This window comes from Tiliqua scincoides, chromosome 1 (genome assembly GCF_035046505.1).
Source record: "Tiliqua scincoides isolate rTilSci1 chromosome 1, rTilSci1.hap2, whole genome shotgun sequence".
NCBI classification, from domain to species: domain Eukaryota; kingdom Metazoa; phylum Chordata; class Lepidosauria; order Squamata; family Scincidae; genus Tiliqua; species Tiliqua scincoides.
The window spans coordinates 105,907,070-105,926,491 of record NC_089821.1 but is presented as its reverse complement, the minus strand read 5'-3'; the positions used below and the strand labels follow the sequence as shown (position 1 = coordinate 105,926,491).

Here is a 19,422-nt window from a genome sequence, read left to right as displayed (position 1 = left end):
AAATGCCAAATCCCTTGTCAATGAATGGTAAATTCAGGTTTAATGAACCAGTGAATTTTTACTTTGTGTTAACATCAAAATTGTGATGTATTTTGGCGAGATAGAAAGAAAAACAGGGTTGTAAATTGAATAGCACCCAGCAATAAGACTAGGGAGTGAAGTTCCAGTTGTCTGCGTAATCTGTTGCTGCAGGGTAGGTTAATCAAAGTTAAATCATCTGTGAAATGGGTGGCTTTTGTTAAGCTGAAGGTATCTTCAGATCACATTTGCTATCTGTATTTCATTTTATATTTTAGGCAGGTACAAGATAAAAAATGTTTCTTAAAAACCAAACTGCGATAGGAAGTGATGTGCAATACAAAACACTTTATTTACACAAGTACCTGGGAGATCCACATCCTGAATTCTTTAGGACAGAAGAGGATGACAACATCAAAGCATGATTTCTTTAGAAGTTTAAGGGTGCAATTGTATGCAGGCTCACCGGGGAGTAAGGTCCACTGAATATAGTGGAATTTATTCCTGAGTAAACATGTAAACGACTCTACTCCAAGACTCCTCAACAGTGATAAAGTCAATTAGTAAACCTGAATTGTATTGTTTACTACAGAGGTAAAGAGCAGCACCATTTGTTCTACCCTCTGTCTTCTCCTCTTCTATATATCAAAGGCTGAATGGGACCACTATCAGTAATACTGCAAGACAACAGCTACAGGCTTTCATTCAGCTGAATCTAGTTGATGGTTACAGATATCAGTGAATAACTGGCAGGCAGTCTGAAATCACTTTGATACATGCCAACATCTATCTAAACCTCTAGCAACTATGGTAACTGGACGTTTTTCCTTTGTGTATTTTTCAGTTCAAGAGAACAGCAAAAAGACTACCACATTTTTCTTTACTTCTGCTCTGCCTTACAAGGTGCCCCCGTGCATTGGTTAGTGCTGGAGACAGAACTGATTGTTAGACTTCATATTTTTGGAAAAAAAATAAGGTGGAAAACAGTGTTTTTTCTTTCCCCAACACAACTGGATGCACCTTGAAGTCAGCACAGGAGACCTAATGAAACCCTTCAAATTCTGTTTATGTAACGTCTTCTTCACTCTATTTTAAGACTATATAAACTGCAGACCTGCAGTTATTACAACATGAATAGATTTTTTTTTACTTCCCTTATCGCCCTGCCCTCCCCCTCCCCGTTTGCTTACTATCTAGCCCAGTGGTTCCCAAATATTTTAGCACCAGAACCCATTTTTTAAAACACCATTTTATCAGGACCCACCTAGCCAGTGGTGTCACTAGGATTCGCGTCACCTGGTGCGGGAAGCCTGCGCGTCACCCCATGCAGTGGGTGGGGCAACGCCCCAGGTGGTGGGCGTGGTGATGTACCATCGCCCTGCCCCCACTGGTTTTTTGTCTGTACCTTTTGTTAGAACAGATATTTCAATGTGGTTTGTTTCATTGCATTCTGCATGAAATTACGCATTGATTGATATATAATATGATGGCATTATTCCTCCAAACTCTGATTTTAGTGATTTTGAAAACTTGCAGAGTCACACGCACACCCCTGTGTCAACTTACTAACAACTTACTGCAGCAGTTCTCAAACTTTTAGCACTAGGACCCACTTTTTAGAATGACAATCTGTCCAGGACCCATTGGAAGTGATGTCATGGCCAGAAGTGACATCATCAAGCAAATTAAAATAAATAATTGCAAATAATTAAAATAAAAGAAATAATTAAAGAAGGGGGAGCTAGTCCTGTTCCACCAAGTGAATCTACTCTGAAGTAAGTCCTATTGTGGTCAATGGGGCTTGCTCTCAGGAAAGTGTGGGTAGGATTGCAGCCTGTGAACCCAATCTTATGCATGTCTACTCTGAAGTAAGTCCTATTGTGGTCAATGGGGCTTACTCTCAGGAAAGTGTGGGTAGAACTGCAGCCTGTGAGCCCAATCCTATGCATGTCTACTCTGAAGTTAGTCCCATAGTGGTCAATAGCACTTACTCTGTAGTCTGCCTGCAATAACAACCCCCCAAAAAGAATCAGTGAGATTTCCAGCTCTCACAGCGCCCAGTTCAAAGTTCTTCTATTTCAGGCATATCAATACAAAGACCCACCTGGCTTCACAAGTGCAAAATAGAAAACTTTTCCCTTACCAGCTGAAGCCTCTTTTTTGTTCTTTTTAGTAGGGGGGAGGAGGGGAGGCTGCCTTCTGGAGCATCTCCAGCTCCATCGGATCAGGACCATTCTGGTGTCCTCACATTCCCCTTTGTCTGGCCTGACCAGCAGCCAAGGCACATCTGCCACTCGCAAGTAAACACGACTGTGAGGCTGCTTGGGTTTCCATAGGGCTCAACAGACTGCAGCTGGGAGAGAGGCAGGGACCTCCTTCTCCCTTTTGTGTTTTGGGGGGCTGTATTCATTGGATCAGGACCATTCTGACGTCCTTGGAGTCATCTCAGCCTACCCTTTCCAACGGACTACTCACAAGTAAACGTGGCCACATGGCTTCGTTTGGGCTCAGACTCGCAGCTGGGAGGGATGGGACATTCTCCAGTGTTTTTTGGAGGCTGCATTCATTGGATCAGGACCATTGTGGTGTCGTTGGATTCCTCTCCGCCTGCCCTTTCCGATGGACTATGGCAACTACGCCTACTCACGAGTAAACATGTGACACAGCTCACTTTCACTTTCCATAGGGCTCCATGCATTTTTTCCTTCCAGTTTTTTGGCCATAACTTTTGAACGAAAGGAGCTATTTCAATTCTGCTTTTTGCACTACACTATGCTGGCCATTCCGCATCCAACGGTGTATGGCATGATGCGGTAGCTCCTAACCCTGCGATGTTAGCACATCCTCCACCCAGGGCACGTCACCCACCAGCGCGTCACCCGGTGCGACCTGCACCCCCCTAGTGACGCCAGTGCATCTAGCTTTAGAGACTTAAAGGTTTCACTTTATCAACTGCTCAAGCCTCCATTTTTATCCTTTTTACTGTTGGGGGGGTGCCTTCAGGTGTGTTTGTTGAGCTCCACGTTCATTGGATAGGGACGTTGCTGGTGGCCTTGTGTTTCCTTTTGCCTGGCCTTCCATAAGAGCTGAGGCACATCAGCCTACTCATGAGTAAAAACATGTGTGTGGTTCAATTTCACTTTCCATAAAGTGTAGTACATTTTCCCTGTCAGCCAGGAGGGGGGGACTTTTGAGTGTTTTTTTGGGCCTGCTTTCATCAGATGAGGAAAATTCTGGTGGCACTGCGTTCTTCCAGGCCTGCCCTTTGAATTGGATTGAGGCATATTTGCATACTCACTAGTAAACACACACACATGCAGCTCCATTTCAGTTTCCACAGGGCTCAATACATTTTCCTTGGCAGCTATCAGCATGTTTCACGACCCACTAGGGCAGGGCTTTTCAAACTGGGGCGTTGTGACGCCCCAGCCTGTGGGCCCTGGCCCCTGCCCCCTTAAAGGGCAGGGCAGCCTAGAGGCAGGGAGGAGGCAGTGACACGATCCCCAGGGTCCCGCCGCTCAGGGGGGCTGCAGGGGCTTGGGTACACGTACCCAAGCCTCTGCAGCCTCCCAATGGTACAGGGAGCCCAGCGCGACCTGCAGCAGGCTTCCTGCAGCAGTGAAAGTAGATGCGGAGCGATCACGCTCCACTTCTGCTTTAGTGGAGGCGGGATGCGATCAGTTGGCATCTACTTTCACTGCTGTGGGGAGCCCTGCTGCAGGTCGTACCAGGCTCCCCGCACCCCCGGGAGGCTGCAGGGGCTTGGGTACGTGTACCACAGCCCCTGCAGCCTCCCTGAGCAGCGCAATCCTGGGGACCGCACTGCTGCCTCCCCCCTCCCAGCCACACAAGAACTTAGTGGCTCTCAAACTCTCCCAGAGAATTGGAGAGCCACTGTACTAGGGAGTTGCACCCACAGTTGGGAACCCCTGATGTAGTGTTTAGGAGAATTTGAAAGCTTACTATCCACAATTTGTTATCATTTTGGTTGGTTCTAATAGTAGGAGACTGTGGCTACCAAAGTCTTTCCAAACAGGCAGAAGTAGCTACCTATAATTTTAGTGCAGCAAAACGAAAGATCTGGGTGAGGCAGTAATAGGTTCAAGTTACACCCTGCTACACCAGATATTTGTAGGTGATTAACGTGGGGGGGGGGGAGATGCATACATTATTCTTTCATTCCCTAGGAATTGTTTGTTCATGTTCTGGGATCACTGCATCTTATTTCAGAGCACATGACCCAGAGGAACATAACACACAGAATTCTTTCCAGGGGTGTTATACTGCTGTGGGAGCACTCTTATAGGTATTAGATGGACAGACTATTTCTAAGAACATAAATATTGTCACACTGGGCTAGACCAATAACCCATCTACCCAATATTCTGTCTCCAACAGTGTCTGGAAATGGATGCTTGAAGATGTCTATGGAGCAGAGAGATTTCTCGCCAGGTTGTTCATTTCTGGCATCTGTGACAGATTTGGTGATACCTAGCATGAGATGACCACTAATAATCTATCTGCTATGACTTTTCTAATCATTTTCAGATTCTGAAAGAAAAAGATCCATGTCATTCTAAAGACAACTTCCTATATTCGTACATGTACGTATGTTATTAGAGCTTCTACAGACATTTCCAACAGACTTGGGTCATACATAAGGAGCATTGCAATACAGAGAGGCATCCAGAGTTTAAGTGAAATTATCGGCAACCAAGACTAAGTAATTTTTCCTTTGATTAATTCTTGTAGCTAGAGTTGAGAACAAATTCAGCTACGCTCTACTTAGAAATGAACACTGACAGTATTCACACATTTAAGGCAGTACAGGTTGAGTATCCCTTATCTGAAATGAGTGGGACTAGAAGGAGTGTTTTAGATTTGGATTATTTGCATATACGTGAATGTCGCTGCTTCCACAGGCGCACATCCCCTCTATGCAAGCTACCGTGTCTGCCTGTTGTTGGCGTCTGTCTGTTGATGGCTTCTCCAAAAACCCACAGAGAAAAGAGAAGGAAAGCCAGGCAGGAGATATCTCCTTAGTCTCCACCTCCCCCCATGATGCCACACCTTCAGGATACAGATGCTTATCCGTGAGGGTTCAATTTCCAGACCCTCCCGGTGGATACTAAAAACTGTGGATAATGAAACGTGCAGTTTTTGGGACCCGCTAAAGCTCCAAACGCAACTGGAGCCTTGCTCCAGACACATCCAGAGCCGTTCTGAGCCTCAGAGAGGCTGCACGTGGCCTCTGAGGCTCAGAAAGCTGCCCAGAGAGTCTTTCCAGTGACTTCAGAAGTTTTTTTGCCTATTTCCAGTGACTTCCAGTTTTGGTGGAAACTGAATAGAACTATTCTATTGGACTATTCCAGTTTTGGTGGAAACTGGAAGTCACCAAAAAAATAAAAAAAAGGCTCTTTGAGACTCAGAAATCTCCCAGACATGACCAGAATAGATAGGAGTATATGAGGGTTTGGCAAATCCACAGATGCCAAATTCATGGATGAAGAGGCCCCACCTGTAGACTCAGGCATCAAGAGTGCCATGGGAGCAAGATTGGCCAATTGAGATCCCATCACTCTGGGGATCCACAGAAAAGTGGGAGGGGATAAAGAAATTAGCAGGCACCACTCCATTTCTATGGGAGACAGTTGGGCGGACGGAGAAGGAGGAACATCAGGAACGTGCAATCTTTTCTGACAATGCAATCTTATCTGCCAATCAATGAGCTGTGTGACGTTTTCCTTCTTAATGGTGTAACAAAGTGGTTTCTTCTCTCCTTGAGTAGTCAAGATGGAAGTCACTCTGATCTTAGTTAGCCTGTCCACAGGAGCCCTTAGACCAACCATTTTCGATCACTGTGCCATGGCACATTGGTGTGCCGTGAATAGCCCCTAGGTGTGCTGCGGGCATTTGGGAGAGGGTCGTTTATTAGTAGGGTCATTGGGGAATATGTGCCCTCCACTGACAGCACAGTGTGCCTTGTCAATTGTCAAAAAACTGATGGTGTGGTTTTGACCATTTTAGTGCCTTGCCAGTGTGCCATGAGATGAAAAAGGTTGAAAATCACTGCCTTAGACCTAAGTGTTAGATGCCAACAGAAATAACGATCTGTCTTGCCCTTTAAATTGCTTCTCATGGATTAGGATCAATATAAAAATTGTACAATTTTCCATTTGTGGCATCTTGTCGATACTCAAAAAGAATTTGTATTTTGGAGCATTTCAGATTTTGGATAAGGGATTGCGTATCCCTGCATTAACAGAAGCTTGGTTCATTTATACCAGAGAAGCTATAAAGCAGCAAAGGTCATCTGGAAATCTTCAAGAAGAGGCAGATAGCATAATGTAGTGCCTCTAAACTAATGCTCTAATTACAGGTCCTGAGAAAGTGTTTTTGTTTTTTTTTAATTTAAACAATGATTATATAATCCTGGCAAATTCTGTTTCACCATCAAAATTTTAAAAACACTCTTGATACTATGTGTTGCTGATACCATTAGAGTGTAAGCCTAACAGGTACACAACATCTTCAGAATAGTTTACAGATATGACTAGGAAATAGCAACATCACTATGGAGAAGACTCTTTTATTATGGCTTGCTTTTCCTCTTAAAACATTATCCAGCTGGCTGCATTTATGCTTGTGTATTATGTCTATGCTTGATTGTATTGATGGTCTTATTGCTTTTGCATATTGATTGAGCTGCCTTGATTATTTGGTTTTCCAAAGGCAGGATATAAAATACTTTAAAATGAATAAAAATAAATTATAGGAAGTGGCTGCAGCAGCTTTGGACACCAAGAGAAGTAAGCATTGAGGGCAAGAGGTCAGCAGTTTCTTTCTATCCCTTGGCACCAAGAATCACTGCCACCACTTTCTCTAATGGCCATAGAAGAAAATGTTGGTCATGCAGAATCACCACTGGAGGTGGCAGCAGCAGCACTAGATGCTGAGGTAGAATGTTCCTGCTCATCCTCTTCTCAGTGTCTGGCGCTGCTACCTTCTCCTCTAATGGCCATTGGTGAGAATGCTAGAAGCCCAGCATTCCCTCCAAGACTACTACAGGAAGCAGAAGCGAATTATGAGGGAGAGAGGTGGGTGAAGCAGGCAGGGTTTGGTGGCTACTCTTCCCATTATTCCAATGAATAACAAAAATGCCAATTGACAATATTGTAAGAAATAATGATGTTCTTTGAAGAACTTGGAGGGTGTGGGGAAGAGAAAGAAGAGAATGTAGGTCTAAAAATGGCAAAGTCTAAATATCCAGCACGTCTCTTTAGGAGCTCAGAGGAATAAGATATGCAGGTAGAGCTACATCAGTAAAGGATGTGAGTGCAGAGAATTTATACCTCTAGATGCTCAAAATTAGAATGTGGGCAAAGACTCCCTGCACTACAAGTAGGAAACATCCAATGAACTCATTGTTGGGAGATTTAGAATGGAGAAAAGAAGGTACTAATTCATATTAGCGGCATAGCAAGCAGGGGTGGTTCACCCCAGCTACCACCCATGCTGGAGTATCACATGAGAAGTGTCACATGAGGCCCAGCCAAGATGGTGGCTGCTGCCTCTTAATGTTTCAGCAGCCTTCTGATTGGCCGTCACCAACACTGCCTCTTAATGTTTAGCAGCTTCTCAATCAGGAAGCCACTGAAACACTAAGAGGCGGCAGCAGTGCAATCTGACGGCCCCACCTGTTACGTGAAAATCCCCTTTTCCCTTTTAAGTTGTGATTTTTATATCTGGTTATGTATTATGGACTAAAATATCATACAGGCCAAGCAAACAGGCCCAATTTCCAAAAACCCTGGTAAAAGTCACAAGTTTACACAACCTCTACCTCTCCATGCACACAGCAACAAAGACTTTAGCAGCAAAGTCTAAAGAGTAAATTGTTGTCTCAATCACTGTAAATCGTTGTTTAAATGTTTCCTATTGTTGTAGCTTAATCACTTAAGTACCGCATGCAAACTGCCTTCCCCCCTCCCAGGAGGTCAGCCATGGCTGATAGCTGACTTCCTGATCATTCTGTTTTTCTTGCATGCTCCACGTGTCCCACTGTGTGTAGTGAGCATGCGCATCCAGGACAGCTCTAGGCCACATCCGGGTCATTCAGGTCAGCAAAAACCCTTTTAAGAGAGAGCTTCGCACATGCTAGCCCTCTCTCTGGCTGCCCTTTCAAGGCAGAGGTCCTCCATAGGACTCTCCACTCCCCCAACTGCTTCTCAGGACAGGTAACTATATGCGTCTGGAATTCCTTCCTTTCCCCCCCCCCCTTTTCTCCCCTTCACTCCATCTTTAGTCAGCAACTGGGTTATGCAGACCAGGGACCCCTAAAATCCTTCCCTAAAATCTATCCTTTTCTGATCTCCTCAGAATGCACCAAATACACTCCACACACAACCACCATGAAAGTTAGGTACACTGTATCCAGGTACTAGGATTCAAGTAGACATATACTTACCATTTTTCCATGTGCATTATGTATACCTGTGTGTTTTTGCAATAAAAATATAATCCTATTGAAAGTTATCTTTCTCCCAGTCTCTTTTCAAGCTAAAAAGGAATTTCTTTGCATTACGCTGTCTTGTTATCTAGCCTGCGATCCTGAAGTTTCCAAAAAGGGTAGTATATTAATTCCCCTAAACAAAACAGCCCTTTTTGGTAACACACCCTTCCTCCTCCTTTGGAGACTCTCATTGAGAGCCTATGCTTCACAGTTTGTGTAATGAATTGCCACAAGATGTGGTGATGGCCACTAGCTTAGATGGCCTTAAAAGGGATTGCATAAATTAATGAAAAAAAAAGTCAGATAGTTATTATCAGTCATGATGGCTATACAGGTTGAGCCTAGTTATCCATAGATTTTTAATCAGTGAATTTGATTTAATGCGAGTTCTCTGGGGTTTTAATGCGGGTTCCCTTTGAGTCACATTCGGCTCAACCTGAAGCCTCCGGAGGCTCTTCTGAGGCTCATGGAGGCTGCATGCAGAAAGGTTTCTGGAGGTCCTAGAAGGTCACTTCCAGTTTTTGGTCAAAAACCAGAAGCACCCTTCTAGGACCTCCAGAGGCCTTTCTGAGGCCCCCAAAAGCATTGAAGGTGACTTCTAGTTTCACCTACCAACGCTTTCAGGGGGCCTTTCATTCTGAGGCCAGTGGAGGTTGGTGTTTGGTCAAAAACAGAAGTGCCCTTCTAAGACCTCCAGAGGCCCTTCTGTGGCCTGTGGAGGCTGTGCACAGCCTCCATGGACCTCAGAATAGCTCTGGACATGACTAGAGCAAAGCTCCGGTCGCATTTGGAGCTCAATGGACCCCAAAATCCACGCAGAATTTGGTATCCATGGGGGTCCAGGAATGACACCTTACTGGATAATGAGGGTCCACCTGTACCTCCAAATACCAGTTTCATGGAAGCAATCATAGGAGAGAAGTATGCCTGCTTGTGGGCTTTGTAGAGGCAGCTGGTGGGCCACTGTGGAACAGGATGCTGAACTAAATGGGCATTTGGCCTCGTCCAGAAGGGCTTTACTTATGTTAAATAATCACATAAAACTGACTATACAAGTGTTTTATAGATTTTTATATACAGGCACTCCCCATTTCCTCTTGCATTTAAAGAGCCTATGTGGATTGAAGGAGCCCACCTGATCCTTTTGCTTTCCTGTGGAAGACGGAGCAAGTAAAGAAGGTCAGGTGCCAAACCACAGTTCTTTGAGGATTCTACAGCAGCATTTTGTTGTTTTATTTTAAAAGGTAGGAGGGAAAAATTTCTTCTATGAAGGGTAAGAAATGAACGTGAACAAAGGGTGAATGTGATCACCTGAGCAATTGAATCTGGCTTCTCCATCAATGCTTCTCCCCGACTGCCAACTCTCACTGCCTTTAAAGCTGGTTCACTGTTGTTGGAGGAAGAAGGTGATACTATCTTCAGCTGTATCTTGCTGGGGGGCAAAGTTAGCCCACCTTTCTTGCTTTCAAAGCCTTTCTTGCTTTGTTTACAGAGCAACGAGTGCAAGAGGCTCCTCTCACCTCTATTCCAACTTACTTCGCCTGCCCTGTTTTTTCTCGCTAGTCTCAAACTCTTCCACAGAGCTGCCCATGTGCAGAAAAGCATGCAACTTACATAAAAACAGACATGTAAAGGTCACTGGACCAGAACCATTAAGTCAGAGGATGCCTTTAGATACTGCTTAACCAATTTGTCTTATTTTTCTCATAAACTTGTTGTACATGTTCCACTGCTCTTTTCAAAGCCACAGACACACAAGTCAGAGTTATATGCACACCTAGCCAAAAATCACATGTGTAGCTTTAGGTTTCTTGAATGCTTTTGGTGCAGTACCTCCCACTACCAAAGGAGGAAGTTGGTTTGGTCTGCCAATTGGGCTGCCAAAACTGTTGTAATAAAAACTACAAAGAAAGTTGGAGTCACTATGCACATGAGTGTCTTTGCATTGTGCCACTGTTGGTTCAACTGTTTACATTTTCTTCTCAAATAATTTGAGTTATAGAGTTAAACAATAGACAAAGGATGAAGCCAGCATTCTATCAAAATCCAGCCTCACTTGCAGAGATAGTAATTTCTGCAAACATTTAAAGTTGAACTAACAATCTACATCTTGAATTTCCTGTAATAAATGAAATATTACATTTCACTTTATCCACATAGTATTTTTTAGAATGAAAAGTAGAAGTATAGATACTCACCTTCCTTTGGTTGAGTCATAACTGGGGTTTGGGTCTCCTTTGTGTACGTGACAGTTTCTCGAGGAGGAAAGTCAACTTGCGTAATTTTGGACATTGCAAGTTTAATGGGTCCACGTCTAAAGAAAATGAACAAGGACTTTATAAAAAGGAAGGTCTGAATGCTGCTTCTACAACTTGTTTAGATTTCTACAGAACTTCAGATTTTGTGCAAAGAGAACCTGTCATCTCACTCAACAACAATTTTAAAAAGGGAAAGATGTTTTTCTTTAATAAATCCAAAAAAGTGGGAAATACACAAGAAAAAAAAGACTTTGGTGGGTTGTGTTTTGTCTTGGTTTGCTATTTTTTGTTTCAGCTGACAGAAACATTAGCCCAGATAATGAAAAACTCAGATAATATTTAAAAAGTTGCATTCATAAACAATATAAAGTAAGCAAATACAACAGAAATTTAATTTCAGAGATTTAGTTACCAGGTCTTTCTATGTTTAACTAAAAATACTGCAATTAAGAAAACCACTATGTGGTAACTTTCCAAAAGCAATTATTGCTTGTTGTAATTTCCAGGGAACTATTTTATTGAGATACAACTGAGATGTATTGTTTTCTCAATATCTGGTTATATGCAGAAGGCGTTCTGGCTACCCAACACCCGAGGATCATAAAGAGCTGAGATTGAGTTCACCAGTTGGCTGCCTTCCAAATTTCAAGGGAATTATTATAATTCATATTTATGGTACTTCTTCCTACACATTTGTCGTATTTTGGATTGCACCCTAACATATTACAGAGGGAAGCTCCATCATCAGAAGCTCCTCTCACTTGCTAAGGAAGCACTGCCATCTCACAAGGACCCCTTGCATGATCATAGCAGTCCTTTCATGACCCAAAGGAGCTTCCAACAATGGATCTGTCCTCTGTTACAAGGGATACATAACAAATTCACTGCTGAGATAAAGCAAAGTAGGACAGCATTATCTTCATTATCTCTTTGAGTTTAAAACAATAAATAAATTAGAGTAAACTGCAATTGGTTTTGAGTTTACTAATCCTAGAGCAACAACTGCCTATTTTTTTCCTTTATGTACCGATACATAATCTCTCACAGGAATTGAACTTAAGATTTGAGTGTCATTTGAGTGTCAAATACTTACAAAAAAACCCAGAATCAGTCCTGAGAAAATCAATTGCACTAAAATGCTGAACATAAGAAGCTGCGGCAATTAAGAAATCTACATGCATGAAATTGGTGCTCAATTTTTGTTCAGTCTTGAAATATGCAGAGTTTTTATTTAAGATACAGTTTTGGAATTCAAAGTGGAAACTCCTGATCAATTAACTGAATAGCACACATCACTATTGATAATATGGATTTTACCTTAGTAGACCACAACTAAATTTGTTTTATTACACTGCAATAAGTAAACTCATCTGAATTATATAAAACACACTTATCATTGCAGAAAGATGGAAGATAATAAATCTCTGCTATACCCCAGATCGGAATCAGAGTGGAGTTGTAGAACTGATGGATCAGTATCCCAATGCAGCGTCCTGATACACACAGGTTGGAGAACAACCATGCAGCATTAGCAAAAAAGGTCAGAGATTAGTGAAGCAAATACATCCTATGAAATGTTAACGTTACTGTAAGTTTGCAGACATTTAATGGCTTCAGAAACACCACAATGCCAGAGGTGTCAGTTAGTGGAAACTGAATCAACATTCAGTGCTACAATACATGCAATGAATAGACCAGTTAAAATACAAACATCACTTAGATTAATTAGTAGGGCTGTGACATTTAGCTGATCCATTAGATTTGATTTAAAATATTTTAAATTGACACAAAAGCACCATCTTTAAAAAAAAATTGGGCAGAAGAGTTTTAGGTGCTTATTTCTGAATAGAAGAGCTTACAAAATTGATAGATGGCAGCCACCACATTGGAAGACACACTCTCCCACACAGAGGGAAGTGCCTCTTCTAAGATGGGGCCTAATGCAACAAGTATGGGCAATAGTTAGAAACAAGGAAGGAGGATTTTTTCCTTCAGAACTATTATTTACCCTTATGCAGATTAAATTGGAATTTATAAAATTGACTAGGTTTTTTTAATCAAGTGCCAGCTCTAGCAATTAGTGATACAATAAAGTTGCTTTAAAGACAGAAATCTGAGGATCTGTAGGCCATAAAGTAGCTTCACAAAATAGAGAAAAGAGTTTACTAACACAGTAATGACAAGTGAGCCATATGGATTTAGTGGAGTCATCTGAGATCTAGTTTGTTAACATATTGCAGTCTTGCCCCAAGCATTAAATATGTTCAGGAAATTGTCATATTGGTAAAGGAAATGAGTCAACACTTAAACCTTAGGGTACAGAAAGAAAGTGCTTTTCCACTGGGATGTACTCCTACTAGCATTTCCAAGATGTGACATTGCTATAATTATGGGTTAAGCAGTGCCCTGGGCTTATAAATGTCATTTAATTTAAAGTCAGTTTAAGACGGTCAATGTTGTACAAAAGAGCAAGCCAAACAGCCCAATTCTAAATATGCTTACTCGAAAGTAAGTGCCAGTGAGTTTGAGATGTACTTTCTAATAAGTATGCTAAGAACAGAAACCTTTAATACAAGATTTCAAACAATGACTATACTATACAACATAACAAAATGAAAAATTAGATTTAACTTAAATAAATCACCATTTTATAAATGTTAGTCTCATGGACTATTGACAATGCCAGGAAGACAAAGCAACCATAAAAAATAAATATACCTGAAAACCAGTTGGATGCCTATTTTTACATACTTTACCACCACAGTTTGCAACACTTGAGAAGGCTGATATAATCTTGCACAGACATTTATTTATATGCATGGAAACATATGCACAACCCCATTAAAGTGGAAACAAACATCTTGAATAAAGAGATTTTCTGTTGATACTGCAAGCAATCAAGCTGCTTTCATGTAACTAGACCAATTGAGAGATACTGTTGAATTAAAAAAGAATCTATGTTACTATAAATTGGCTCCATTATGCTTATGAGGACTACATTTGGAAAGATTCATGTTTTTAACTTCACTAGTAGTCAAGACACTAAACACAGTGTGTTTTCAACTTAAGCAGGCAGGTATGTGTGGACACAAAGGGCCACCCTCATCTGGCCACCCATAAGATCTGAGACCTTCCAAGGGGTAGTTGCAAGGGGTAAAACTGTTGTCCAAATAAGTGGCACTTCTGACCACTCATGCTACATTAGGCTTCTCTGTTTTTTAAGACAACTTGTCAGTCTCATGCCCACCCCCTATGTTCCTAGCAAGCCCAACAGCAATCTCATGTAACCTACACAGAAAAGCAACAAGATTCAATGTTAAATGGACAAAAGAAAATTGCAAAATAACAATAGGTAGAAGGATAAGGACTGGATGTGGCCTTTAGGTTCTTCAACCTTGAGCCTCTCTGGAGAATCTCAAGAGTGCAGGTAGACTTAGTTCTGCTCTCATTCATCCATTCACTCCATTCCCTCTTTCACAGATGCTCACCAAGTTAATTTCTTTCTTTTTTCTCTAACAACCATACATCCTACAGCATCTCTCACCAAACCCACATCACAGAAAAGATTTAAAAGAAACTTTCTGGAGTTCTTCAAACAATTTTGTTTACAAATTGTGACCTGCTCCCTTTTAGCCTTTTTATGGAGTCTTAGTTTGGAGTCTTAGGAACAAAAGTTGAGATGCCTTTTACCTTTTGTTGTTTGGCAGGGTAGCTAGCTAGAGAAACTGCTTGGCTATGCACTTCAAAGAGAGGGAAAGGTGTGAACACTAAGCTGTTGCCAGGCAGATAAAAAGGGGAGAAACTGCTCTGGAACATGGCCAGTGAGAAAAGCTTATAGTCTAAGTCTCTCTCTTTCATGGCTAGCCTGGACAGGCATCAATATAGATGGGCACACTGCAAGGGCAAAGTGATTACTGCATATACTTTGAGAAATTTAGGCCTTAAAATTGATTCTAAAAATCTGGGTTGACTTATAAACTAGTGTATATCGTAAATCTGGTCACAAACTTGCTCTTAGAGCAGTGTTTCCCAAACTATGGGTTGTGATCCACCAGTGGGTCACAACCTGATTGTTGGTGGTTTGTAAAACTAAAGATGACAAGGAAAATATATTGACCCTACAGAAAGTGAAACAGAGCCATACTGCACGTTTACTGAGATGACCATACCTCAGTCCATTTCGAAGGACGGGCTGAGAGGAACACAAAGTCACTGAAATGGTCCCTAGCCGATGAATGGAGGTCCCCAAAACCACTTGACAAAAAAGTCCTACCTCTCCAAGCTGAAATGAAAATGCATTAAGCCCTATGGAAAATGAAACAGCAACAGGTGCATGTTTACGCATAAGTAGGTGGACCTCCCTCAGCCTTTATCAAAGGCTAGGTAAAGAGGGAACACAAAACCACCAGAATGGTCCCAACCCAATGGAGTTCAACAAATGTACCAGAAGGTACTTCCGTGCCTCAACACAGTAAAAAGGATAAATACAGATGCTTGAGTGACTGGTAAAATAAGACTTTATTTTAAGTCTCGTAAACTTAGGTTGGTCCCAATAGAGCGTTGTTTTAAAAAGTGGGTCCTGGTGCTAAAACATTTGGGAACTACTGTCTTAGAACAACACTGAGTTTAAAGAAAAAAGAGGCAAGAGATTGCCATTACACAAACACCCACCTGAGCTACACAGAGTGTGTTTGCAGCAACACCAGCTTGGGTAGGTTGAGGAAGGAAGTCTTGTATGGAATAAGATGTTTCATTCCATTGCAGCAGCATCAAGTAGCCCTGCTGGAATTGCCTTCATAAAGGCAATAACCTCCCCCAAACTCAACTTATCCATGGGTCATAGGGAATCTGTGGAATTTGGGCTACAAACGTTTCCTCAACTTATCTACAAGATTGACTTATACTTGCATTTATGCTGCAAACAAACCAGAATTATAAGTTGAGTCATCACACAAAATCACAAGTAAGGTAACCTTGGTTGATAAATCAACTTCAAAACTGTTCAGATTGTGGTTTGATATCAGCTTGACTGAAATAAACCATGGTTTGCCGTTTGTGCCAGTTGGGACAATCAAACTAACGATAGTAACAGAAAATAAGCCATGCTTCATGTGACATCTGAACTGACTTAGTAAGATTAATGCAAACTATTAATTTAGCCTCTGAACAATATACATGCCCTCCTTTGCCAAAAATCCTACTATCTCATTGAATGGTTTTCTGCACATAATTTACTTACATAAAGCAGGGGTTTATGTCAGTTTATATTTGTTTTGAAATGGCACATTCTCTGCCCCCCCTTCCTCAATTAGACAAGATGGTTTCACTATTAAAACAAAGGCTTCTTGGCTTCTATGGCTTTCATGAAATGCAGTCATGCAGGCACCCATGATCATACCCTCTAATCTGCAATATGCATTTTATCTGGGCTTCTTTCCAGTCATTTTAAATAACCTTCAGGCGTCCTGGAGGGAGCTGACCTTCTTGATTCTCTTTTTTAGCTTCATTTTAACATATCTGCCTCATAATTGAGATAGTACTTAAATTAAATGTGACTGTGTTCAAAATCTACTCAATTTTACTGTCATATGACTTGGAACAGGGTTGTGATCACTGTTCCCAAGAGATTCAATACATCTTTCACTAGATCCTAGTGCCACCTCATAAAATTAAGCAAAGGAATACATTTGTGAAACAAGTCATTCTCTATGTTGTTCACACCAGCTAAGGCAGCCATTTCCAACCACGGTGTCGTGGTGCATTGGTGTGCCACAAATGCTTCCCAGGTGTGCCATGGGAATTTGGGAGAGGGTCATTTATTTATTAGTGGGACCACTGGGAGATATGAGCCCCCCATTGGCAGCACAGTGTGCCTTGTCAATTATCCAAAAACTGGTGGTGTGCCTTGTCAGTGTGCCATGAGAAGAAAAAGGTTGAACTAAGGTTCCTGCGCTAAGGTTGTTAAGAACAAATTATGCATATATAGTTCTCATTTACATCATAGTGGGTATAACTAACAGTGGCAAGAGAGCCATGGAGCATACAAGTGGCAAGAGAGCCACAGAGCACTATGCCTTCCTGTTTCAGCAGGCGTAAAACAAGAAGCTTCAGATCATGGAGAAAGTGCCATAAATAGGCTCCTGCCACACAGTCTAGGGCAGTGATTCTCATGCTTTTAGCACCGGGACCCACTTTTTAGAATGAGAATCTGTCAGGACCCACCGGAAGTGATGTCATGACCAGAAGTGACATCATCAAGCAGGAAAATTTTTAACAATCCTGGGTTGAAATGACTGGGGACCCACCTGAAATTGGCTCGCAACCCACCTAGTGGGTCCCAACCCACAGTTTGAGAGACACTGGTCTAGGGTTTCCAATACAATCCTGGTGGTTTGTGAAGGAGTGGGGAAGTTCCTGCCAGTGTTACATGAACAGCAAAACTTTGGTATTCACCAGAAACATTTAGTGTGTGTCCCTTACTCTACGAATTTGAAAAACAAGAATTTATATTTTCCAATAAAGAGCAGAAATTTTTCCCATGCCATGGGCTCTAGTCAAACACAAAATAGATCAGGTTATATCCTAACTTACCCTGAAAGGTTCCCTCTTGCGAAAGGACAGTTATACTCACACAGGGAATTATTCCATTTGTGACCCTTGGTGTGACTCACCATGTGTGAGCAAAGAAGTTTCTGATGGAGGTGCCCTTCACAGTAAGTTAGGATATAGTGCTTTGACTAAAATCAAGAAATAGTTTTTACGTGAGTTGTGAAAAATAATGGCCATGATGTGAATGAGGATGTTCACACAGGGTGGCAGATTGGAAAAAGCTGTGAACGGGTGACGGCAGGCTCCCCCCAACAGAGTCAGACCCCTTACCCTGCTCCTTTCTCTGCATGGACCCTTTAAACAAAGCAGGAAATGTAAAACATGCTGGGAATGTGCTCCACACTGAATGCTTTATCTGAAAGGCCCAAAGGGAGGAAAGACCAAAGCAAAGGGTATGCAGGTTTTGGGGAGGGGTGCAACAGTGGCGAGAGTGGCACTTCTGGGCTGCTGAAGTGGCCCAATAGCTTCAGCTGGCCCTGGAGAAACTCAATTATAAATCAATACAAGATCACTAGTGACCTGCATTTGACTGATGCAGGACTGCACCCTTACATTAAACAATGAAACTGCATATGACTGCATGAATCTCTAAACATTGATACAACTTCTCTTACTTTGTAGCCACAGAGAAAAAACAAATTACAAGGCTGCGGCCGAAAAAGATTAATTCTAAAAATCAATTCCAAAAATCAATTCCAACTTTTCACAACACCTGTTTTTAGGAAACTGGACTCTTCAATGGGACACCTTAGCCTAATTTTAATCTAGGCCAGGGTTTCTCAACATTTGTCCTCCACCATGCCACTTCACATGGTCCACTATTCGAAGTATCACTGGAACTAACTGGCGATAACATCATTGCCAATTACTTCTGGGTCAGGAGGCCAAACACCAGTAAGAGGCTTGGGGTAGATGAGAGGGCTTTTTTGAGCGTAGAAAAGCATGCATTGGATCTCCTATCACTGTTGCGTTGCTTTCCTGGTCTCACTGCCAGGCAGCAGGGGTTCAGAAGTCCTGCAAGTACCATCATACACCACCTCAAGTACTACTGGTGGTACCCATACTACTGGTTGAGAAACACTTATCTAGGCCAATTTAATACTACTATATCTTGTCACTGAAAACATGAAACCTCTCTGCAATATAGGGTCATGCTCAGAACATCAAGGGTCAAAAGAATACATACAATTTAGAATGAACGTTAGAGCATATGACCAGTATGGACGTATGTATGAACACATACAGAGCAACAAGTTGAATTTAAACAAGAAACTGACTGGGGTGGGGGGAGCTGATTACAAACAGATCTGGAAGCAAGTTTTGAACATAACTAGTACAGTAGTATCTTCAAAATAACTGGGACCAAATGCAGAAGTCAACATAGCCAAGTGGCCACACTTGCCAAACGGGCCATTGGCACCCACTACTCCCCACCTAAATTCCTTTCCTTTCCCCCTTTTTCTCATTCTGTGAAGACTTAATCTGCAACAAACACAAATACATGGACATTTTAAGATTCAATACAAATGTATAATATACATGAATTTTATAGCAGTACAGCATTTTACTAATGTATTTTTTCTCCATTAGTCTTAGCACTTGAGTGCAGAACACAGAAATCTACACTGACAATGTTCACATGAATTTCATTCCAGGATGTATCACTAGACAAATATCAGTAAATTATAAAAATCAAACTACAGTTTGATTCAGCTATCTGTGGATCCAGAAGGATACTCCCTCCCACTCGCACACCCATTAATGTTGTATACATCCTTGCAAAAGTGAAAATGTTCTTCCTTTTACAGGTCACGAAAAGCATAAAAATATAACAATGTGGAGACAGGCTGCAGGCAGCCTGAATGCTTTAAAACTAGATAGAACATTAACTGGAGGCAGGAAAAATTAAAAGGAAGAACATTTTCACCCCATTAAGGATCTAAACCTGAAATGGATCCCTACAAATACAGGGATCTGCCTGTATTTTAGAATAAAACATAGGCCTAATCCTTCCCTTCTCAATGC

General features: G+C 41.8%; 1 protein-coding gene across 2 annotated transcripts in view; it reads right to left on the bottom strand.

The window, feature by feature from the left end:
- Positions 1-19,422, bottom strand: part of DYNC1I2 (dynein cytoplasmic 1 intermediate chain 2) — a 54,666-nt gene that overhangs the window by 17,268 nt on the left and 17,976 nt on the right. For both annotated transcript variants that reach the window (XM_066612227.1, XM_066612226.1), the window contains exon 5: positions 10,729-10,844. In XM_066612227.1, coding sequence (XP_066468324.1) covers positions 10,729-10,844 — 116 coding nt within the window. The remainder of the gene's footprint in view (positions 1-10,728; positions 10,845-19,422) is intronic.